We start from the raw sequence: 10000 nt of genomic DNA, 5'->3' as shown, positions 1-10000 counted from the left end.
CAGATAAATATATATATATATAATATAAAATACTATATATATATATATATATTAATAATATAATGGTAGTCTATCACTGCTTTTGATATGAATTTAAACTTGTTTTAACGAAGGTAAATTTAATTCCTGAGTAGCAAGGATAGCTGTTATCAAATTGTTTTATCTTGAATTGGTATTTAATAACTTGACTATTTTTTTTCATATCAGTTACTTCTGTTCGGTGAAATGATACCTTTCTCACCATATGGGTCTACTTCTTAGCGGTACTTTGCGCGCTGATGCGATTCCACAGACTTTAATTAACCTATAAATTGTTGTGACACCCAGTAACGAAGCAAAGCATCTTGAATGACTTATACTCTGCCAGTTATCCTGAATGATTAACTCTTTAGTGTCAGTTATCCTCCATGAAAATATCGAATCGTGCGGCGTAATTAGGAAATGACAGGTCTTGTGTGTTCAGTAACGAGATACTATTTGCTGAGTAACATGAATGATGGACGGTCCGTTGGGATTAATCCATCATGAAATGCCAGTTATCGTAACCAGCAATGAAATTTCAGTTCACGAAGTCAATTGTAAATGGCGGTCATTATGTCCAATTATCGCCTCGGACTGGAGAGAGACCGACTGCCTCTATCACCTTCCCTCGGTCTCTGTCGCAACCGGAGTGACGCCTTCCTTTCTTTCAGCCTTTCGCCGGCTTCCGAAAGAAGGCTGGATGGTCCTACACAGGGAGGAAAGGCTCGTCTTCGCTCAGCAGCAACAGCAGCAGCAGCTCCCGAGGGAGGCAGGCAACCAGACCGCCCTGGGAAATCGCTTGTCTTTCTTTTCCGTCGTCTTTCGCGTCTTTCCCGCTTTCTTTCGCCTTTTCATCAGCGGCGTAATCTGTTTCCCTCTTTTTCTCTTCCTTCCGTGCCTTTCAGAGTCCGCCCACGCACACCCACCCACCCACCAGCCCCCGATCCCACCGCTAAGAATAAAATCGTTACCGGACAGTCTCGGTCGTTACCGAGGTCTCAAGGTGGTCGGTCATCGAGGGGAGAGGTGGAGGGGGGGGAAGGGGGGGGGGGGGGAGGGGGGAGGGGGTTTGCTGCCGTAGTGAGTTGTCCTCTCTTTCTGTGTCGCCTTCGGAACTGAAAGAGAAACTTCTCACGAGTGTCACAGGCGCTGCCCTCCGCTCTTTGAATGGCGCCATCCTAAAACTAGGGCAGTTCCCTTTCCCATTTCCCTTTTCGGCCACTGCGAAGGGCTCCTTCGTATTCAAATCCTTCAGAGAAAAATCCCTAATCACCAAGACGCTTTCAAATTTCCTGTTAACCCTCCTCTTTTTTTCATTCGGACTCCCACGCCCCCAAAATCCTCATCTCCTTAGTCCTGCTAGCGCCCACCCCCGCCTCTGCATCCGAGTTCGTTTTTGGAAACTTTCTGTTCTGCCTTTTGTCGCGAGGAATGCCGTCATCGGCGGGAGAGACCATTTAAGAATCTTGAATTTCTGATGACCGTTGCAGCCTGAGCTCGACGTCCGTCAACCGCGTCAGTTCCTTACAATTCCACATTTGCATCAAATCCCTTTGGCTGTGACTCCTTTTCTCGCTGCTCCCCAAAAGGTACGGATTTGTATGGCTTTTGTTATGGGCATTCCTTGTCCAATGCTCCAAGAAATGAGTCTCTTTGAACTGAGTGAAACCCAAAATTTGATTGCCGGCCCCAAAGTTGACTTGGCTTAATAATGTTCTTTCTCACTTGTTGTCTTTGGGAAGATTTTTTGTTTGATCAAATTGTAATGTCAGTTATTAGATACAGTACAAATCCAATCTGATGAAGTTATATTAGTATGTAAGCAGTTCATGAATTGTTACAAGCCTCGGTACAGCTTTCATTAGTTATTACCAAATTGAAAAATAAAATAACGATGGGATATAAATATATGATAATTACGATTAACATTTAAATCATAATTAGATTTAAAAGTACTTGTTGAACGACTATGTCGACTAAAAGAAAGAAAATGGATTGGGAAACAGACCTATACATTAAAATAATGGCTTGACATAAGAAAGTTCCCCCTCCAGTCTCCAAAGAACACTTCAGAGTCCTTAAAACTCAAAATGACACGGATGATCACTGACGACAATTCTCGTTCTAAAATTGATTTCTTAAATATTTAACTCATGAACCTTAAAAGATATATTCCTCAATATCACCATCAGAGTTTGAAGTTTGATAGAGGAACAAGCATTACAACCGATTGATTCCTCAAGCAGTCAAGCTAATACTCAGCATCGATCGATCATTTAGGCTCAGTAGTGAATATAATTAACTGGGATCTTTCCCAGATAGTGACCTCAAAGGGCTTTTGGCTTTCGGGGGTCGTTATCTATGGACTAATTATCTTGTGGGTCATTATCTTTATAATATTTCCAGTCTTTTTTCACGTTGTTACGGTAATTCCCAACGAACTTGTACTAAACACGCCTCCAAGGTGGATACATACCGGGTTAAAACCGGTGGGGGTCACTCTCTAAGAATGATCCAATTAACTGGTCGTAATCCTGAAAAAAAAAAAATGATGGAGAAATCCGATTTCTCAAACAATTAAACTGAACCCTACTTGACAAGCTGTCAATCAAAGTGTCTGTTATCAAAGCCGACAAAATTCACGATTTCGTCCCGAAGCTCAAAAAGCAGCCATTAGCTTCACTCCTGCATTCTTCTTCTTCCTCTGCGATGGAGGCAAGCAGGAAGGTGTGGCTGAGCGATAATCTGGTTGTCAATAGTGGTTAGAGATGGGTTACACGCGGCGCGCACTTGTAGGATTGTGCTCCCTGTGTGGTCTTACTTTTCAGCCTCCCCCCAAGCCCCACCCTTATCTTGCTTCCTTATACCACAACCCCCCCGGCAGCCTCCTTCCTTAAGAGGTGTCACTTATTATGTGACAGGACAGCTAGCAGGCTTCGTCACACTTCGCGCCTCCGCGAGACAGAGGCGGTTGTCTGTTTTTAGGTGAAGGCTAAATGGTCTCATATTTGTGGTTGGAATTCTTTGCCCTCAAGATTGTTCTAATTCTGTGATTGAAATGTAAAAGACTGAAAACCTGTCAGCAATAAATTTTATATAAGTAAACAACAAAAGAAGCAATGCATGTTTCACAATTCCTCCCTCCAGCCCCCCCCCCCCCCCCCCCACACACACACAAAATTAAGAATAAAAAAAAAAAAATAGCAACCTTCTCAGAGCTGGAAATTGCGCCCGCAATCTCGGGTGTTTAAACATACCAAGGGTACGTGTGTATGCTTACACAAGTGTGAGCAGCTGCCTACAAAAATGAGTGCGTGCGAGCGCGTGTGAGGTGCTGGATAAAAAAAGAAAAAGAGAATTAGGAAAAAAAAAAAAAAACCATGACGTGTGTGCACAAGAAGGGCGGAGGAAGAGTAAACAAAACCGCGTCTTTTACCCAACTGTGTTGACACGACATATACGCGCCCTCCTATTCTTCTTCATCCTTTGATGGAAATGGAAGTTGGGCCTTCTTCCTCAAAGAAGGATTATTTTCTTACAGAAAAACTAGATTTTTGTCGCCGCTGTATTCGCTGGTGATAAAGGTTATAAGGATGAAGCTTCGGCAAACATTGACGCAGATTAAGATTAGAAAACTAAACTGCAATCTAGACGTGAATCACTTCGGCAACAAATGAAGCCAAAGAGAGTTGAGGAACTACTAACGAAGTCTGTGACCTTCGTGCTTCATTGGCAAGTTTAGTGCTAGTAACGCTTACTAGAAAAAGGACAGCGTTGCGGGACAAAATGTAAAAATATTTTCCAGGCACTTGGATGTTCACCAGAGCACAGGGAGAGGAAGGTGAAGAAAACAACAATCGTCAACAGAGCTCCCTTTGGCTCCTCAGCCATGAGACCATGAGCGGCGGTTGCATGCTCCCTGCACACTTCATCGTTTTGATGTGTTTGCGCCAACTGATGGATCATGTGGGTAATTCGTGAATGGCGCACGTGAGTAGTAGATGAGGAAGGTGGCCGTCTCGCTGCCACATGTCATCTGGCCAACAGTGTGACGAAATGTCGGATCGCCAAAGGTGCTCATTTTTATGTCTTGATGGCGACCCTCTGCATCGCAAGCCTTTATTCTTTTTGCTTCTCAAATAGCGGTGATGTCCTTCATGTTTTTATAAGATAGTTCGTAATGCTATTCAATTGGTTTTATAAACATGATCATACATTTTTGTCTAATAGTAAGGCGACAACTTTTGTGCTTCGAACAGGATTTTATGGCAAGCAGCTTGTATTATCCTCCATTTCAACAAATGATGGCTTTGATGACAACTATTCCTGTTGATCGTATATAAAAGGATTACAAAGCTATCAGTTCGCATCCAAAAGGTAAAACGTAGCAAGAAAAGTTTCTTCGCATTCCCAACCAGATTCATCAAATCTTTGTCGATTTCATTTCCAAAATATAGAAAAGTCATAAATAATATAGATGTGTTAGGAAGTTCAAAGAAGTTTCATTAACACAACCAAATTTTTATTAGTATTTTATTCATTATCTCGTAGCAATTCTAATAATACTACAAATCAGAGAGTATTTCCACCTCTACCTCTATTTCAGTTTGCTCGAGAAAAGGAATATTTACATACTAATCCTGCAACTTACCAGTAGATCTTTGACTTTGCTGTACATTGGATTGCAGTATTCAGGGGTTCTTGTGATTAAAGGTAATGCAAATACATATCAAAGCTTCATGATGTCGTGAAAGCCAATGCATTCAAAAATCATTGACGATTTGTATTGTTACGTTGGCATTTCCTAGTCAGTTTCATATGTTTCCAAAATATCCTACATTATATATATACATTATATTATATATATATATATATATATTGATATATATATATATATGTATATATGTATATATAGATATATATATATGTATATAAGTAAGATATATATAGATAAATAGATATATATATATATATATATATATATTATATATATATATATATATAGATATAGTTTTATATATATATTATATATATAATATATATATATATATATATATATATATATATATATATATATATATATATATGCACGATGGCAATAAATCTTACCAAAGACTGCACTTCTACAAGACAACACAACATGCTTCTTTTATCGACTACACTAATTTTACTAGCAAACTACAATGTTATCAACGAAGCTTAAAGAGTCAGTCAACAAATGCGAAATGCAGTAAAAAAACAACAGATCATGCAAAAGTTCAAACATCCACAGACTCATTCAGCAGCAAAATTTATAGAGGAAATGATCAGATATTAAAGTAACGTACTAAGATTCGTCATCATTTTTGTTTGCCAACGAATTGGTCTGATAAACGAGTTGAGGAACAGTTCAGTATATTAAAGAAAACAATATGAATTGCCCTGAGAACTATGCAGTTTCGAAACTATTATGTCGAGGTAGGTATTTTAAAATAATGAGGTAAATATATATATGTATATATATATATATATATATATATATATATTTATATATATATATATATATATATATATATATATATATATATATATATTATAAATGCAGTGTATGCGCGTGAATGCTTAATTTATTTGTAAGTTTCAAAAGGCTGTTATGTTCTCAGAAAGTCTCATAAAATAGTGACGTCTGCCCGAACGTACTTCCCTGAAAGGGTCACGAAGTTACACCTACGAATTTGCGTATTTGACGACCGAAGGAATCATTCCCTGACTTTAATAAGGAGGGAAATTAAGCACAAAAATATAAGTTTGCTGTTGGATGGGAAAATGGTGTTAATTCAGAGAAAAGAAACAGGCGACGTACAGCCGGCCACAGAGGTTCGATACATGTGCATGTATCACCTGCGTCAATCTACATTCTTGTTGGTTAGCATTGGTCAAATGAATGTCAGTGAGCCCGACTGGGAAATCTCTGGAACAGACGTGACGAGTCATGGAATGAAGAATACGAAATAAATGTTATCCATACTTAGTAATGTGACTCCAAAGAAACAGGTAACACAGGCATAGACAAAAGCTGTGACACTTTATCTTGTATTTCATCAGGTAATTCAGAGCTCAGACAGGTGAACCGAAGGAGAGAAGCAGTTCACTTCCTCGCCGATGGCGGCGTAAAGAGATGGAGGAGGAGGGGGAGGAGGAGGAGGAGCGTCTCCGTTCTGAATTAGCTTTTGAACTAGAAGGTGAAGTACCACCACTTGGGTCACTCAACAGACAGCTGTACGTGAGGCCAGAAGCTTCAGGAGCTGCAAAGAGAGTATATATCCGCTGGACAGCGGCAGCTTAGACTTAGGTCTGAATTATGGAGAGCCTGAGAGAGAGAGAGAGAGAGAGAGAGAGAGAGAGAGAGAGAGAGAGAGAGAGAGAGACGGAAGATAGGAGAGAGAGCGAGAGAAAGAGAGAGCACTTGCCTTGCTTGGCCTGAAGGCTGCCATGGAGGAAGTTTGTGCTGCTGAGAAGAAGGAAGCGCTCACCATTTTTATTTTCTGAAAAGAGCACAACTTCATTAAGGCGGCCTCAGGACAGCAGCTTTCTCTTACATAATCATAAGCATCGCTTATATATTCATACAGGCAGCTTCTAAATATTCATAAGTACATCTATTTTGTTATAAACTTACATTGGCAGCCTCTTCAATGATCAAAAAATATTATTTGGGGGGCCTATGTTTATACAGGGCTCTGCACAAGAACTAACGTTAGGTTTAACAATATATTTCGCCCTTGTATGATTATTTGGTGCAGTTTGGTCAAATTCTTCCTTCCTGGTGCACCGAGTTTCCTTCTTTGCCTTTCTCCTTCGGGCCTGGGCAAGACAAGGCGACAGAGCTGCAGTGTCATTTTTTCTTATCTTGCGATATCAAATGATTCACTGAGCTGTTGGGAAACAGTCACTCAAAATAGGGTTTGTCGTTTCTTTGTCACAAAATCAAAATTAAAACTACTGAACTTTATTCCTTATAATAATATCTGGTCCCACTTCCTCGTGCTTGGTATAATGTTCATGGTCATCGCAATGCGTCGTTGACATTGAACAATTTTCAGAGACCCAAGAGATCTTCTTTCGAACATATACGTAAACAGACCGTTTAGTACCTCATTGATTAATTTATTTATTCTTTTTAATATGCTTCAAAATGAAAATACCTATACTTACAATAAAAACATATCACGGGAAAAAACACGGTTTCCAACTGGTATCAGTAAAAGGTATATAAATTGCAACCTATCTTTCCTTTAATCTACTTCCTTTGCCTCTCTCCCCGAGTTTTACCCTCAACTCTCTCTCTCTCTCTCTCCTCCCCCCCACCCACCCCTCTCTCTTTTATTTAAAGTACAAATTAACAGCATGCATTTTCACAGGTTACAAATATGTCTACAATGCGAAAAACTAAAAACTTCACGCCAAGTTAAATAAATAAAGACCACGAAAACTTTTCCCTGTATTATCTCACTACAAATCCAGGTAGTTCCAGGTAATCAGGCGTCCTTCCAGATCCCACAAAGGACGCGGAATTTCCAAACCCTTCAAGAATCGGCATCCATTGGAATAAAGCTTTCTGCGCTAATGTAACGAAGGCCTTGGGTGATGGCTAAAATAGTACATGGTTCCACCCCATATCGTATTCTGCTATATTTAACTATCTCTCTCTCTCTCTCTCTCTCTCTCTCTCTCTCTCTCTTAAGATCGTGAGCTTTAGCACTGGAACAGGCAATGAACTCCAATCTGTTCAATTTGTATGCTACAAAATGCTACTTAAACAGCTAATGAAAACATGCAACTCATATTTTCTTACGTCAACGCAGAGAAAACTATATGTATATAAATATATATATATATATATATATATATATATATATATATATATATATATATATATATATATATATATATTCCACCACATGTAATAAGTACGGAAACTCCTAAAGAACTTTCGGTGAACGATGAATATTCATTTGTCTGAAAATATTTCAAATTTAGGTGAGCTCTTGATACACATAAGCCCACAATACATAAAATTGGCAATAAATATATACCACAAATACCGCAAATGGAACTCTGGTTTGATATAATTATAAGCCCACCAGCACCGGAAAACAATACGGTTATTTATGAGTAAATTTGCAAAATGCGCAACATGAATGGACTTTAGTAGATCGATTTCGCCATAAATCCAGGATATAAACAGCGCCACTTATGGGGCGGGTGGTCATTTTGTCAGCACTGTAGTAGGACTGTGCTTGGAAACTGGAATAAAGCACCGACTGTGAAAGAATAACGCAAAGAAACGTTGAAAGCAGGAAAGACAAAAATAGAAAAAAGATGCTTGATGCAATAGGTAATTAATTGTCGATTTTATATAAGCACAATTGCCCTCTATAAGAGCAGAGGGAACTATTACTCCGACCAGTAAGAATCAGGCCGGTAGAGCGAGCATTACACCCTAGTAAGTCCCGGAGTAATGGCTTAGCACAGTGTGCCAACCACCATCCCTTCGCCAGCTCCCAGTAAGGTTACCCCCTATCCATTATGAACAGCGTGAACTGACAGTATCTGTGAATGATTTATTGATCTGACGGATATACTAAACTGCCGTCACAACAACAATGGTCGTCGACACCGAAGTAACAGTAAAGTATTGAAACTTTCAACTTCACTGCAACACTTCACACGATACTGTCACAGCGCAAACAATTCCGCGCACAGAAATTCGCTTTCATACTGAAAGTCTGAAGTTCGCTTACGCAACGCAGCCACGTTTCAAGGTACGATCATGTGAGTAGGGAAAAATGTTCATTAGGCATACCGATAATGTACATGACCCATCCGAATGTATTTCATGTCAATAAAAGTTATTTTGATACAAACAAATCATGGTGTTTACTTAAAAGCCAAACAATAACTATTAAAATATTTAATAACGTAAAACTATAGCGCTGTACCGGCACAAAATTAATAAAACGGAACACTTTCTTCTGAAATGGATAAAGAGAAGAAAAAAAATTCCAATAAAAAAAATTATTGCACTCAGCTGTCAACATGAAAATGCTGCCCATCTGAATCCAACAACACTACAAAATAAACTACAAATATGGATAAATAAACAATGAACTAAGAAGTGTAGACCACAATGAAATCAGAAAAGCAAGATCACCATCGTTTTCCTGGGGGCAGACCACCAACTCCCTGTTCCACTATCAATTCTTTTTTCTTTCTCTCTCTCTAATCGTTAGCTGCTATGGCTTGGGTCAGTGAGTTGCCAATTCCTTCGGCCTCAAAATAAAATTATGGTTACTCCTATAATAAATTTTCGTATGAATTTTACACTCCTTCGAGTATCAACGATGAATATCGAATATACAATTTGCTCTTTTTTTTTTCCCAAAGAATGATTTTTTGGCTAGCTTCCAGTAACCTTTTATCTCTTCACCATCTCTCTCTCTCTTTCTCTCCCTCCACCACTATCACCACCAAGCAAGAACCACCAACTCTTCATCATAATCACCCAAAAAGAGGTTTATGGCGATAGTGAAGAGGCCATCAGAGTCCACTTACACTGCAATCGGTATTTATTTCTCGCAGGTCTCCTGCTTGAGAAGGATGCTGGACCCTTCCCTCGCTTGGCCCCGGGCATACATACGGCCTCCTCCTCCTCCTCCTCCTCCTCCTCCTCCTCCTCCTCCTCCTCCTCCTCCTCCTCCATTCGAGCATCTCGGACGGGACACCAGCCAACCAAACCGGCAGTTTAAACCTAATCATTATCATTACATATTCACTAAGAACGTAGTTACGGAGCAATATGTTTCGGAGCTAATGGTGGAATGCTCACCTGGTGTAATCGTGTTATCATTTTGGGACCTGGAGAATTAATTCTCTCTCTCTCTCTCTCTCTCTCTCTCTTTCTTCAACAATGTAGAAAGTCCCAAGACCCTTATCTTCA

General features: G+C 39.5%; 1 protein-coding gene across 2 annotated transcripts in view; it reads right to left on the bottom strand.

The window, feature by feature from the left end:
• LOC135210951 (nuclear receptor subfamily 2 group F member 1-A-like) overlaps positions 1-10000 on the bottom strand; it is a 296770-nt gene that overhangs the window by 275134 nt on the left and 11636 nt on the right. The window contains exon 3 of one of the 2 annotated variants that reach the window (XM_064243930.1): positions 6471-6545. The exons of the other annotated variant lie outside the window; for it this stretch is intronic. Coding sequence (XP_064100000.1) covers positions 6471-6545 — 75 coding nt within the window. The remainder of the gene's footprint in view (positions 1-6470; positions 6546-10000) is intronic. 2 annotated transcript variants of the gene reach the window in all.

Source organism: Macrobrachium nipponense, chromosome 4 (genome assembly GCF_015104395.2).
Source record: "Macrobrachium nipponense isolate FS-2020 chromosome 4, ASM1510439v2, whole genome shotgun sequence".
NCBI classification, from domain to species: domain Eukaryota; kingdom Metazoa; phylum Arthropoda; class Malacostraca; order Decapoda; family Palaemonidae; genus Macrobrachium; species Macrobrachium nipponense.
This window is presented reverse-complemented; position numbering and strand designations above follow the sequence as displayed.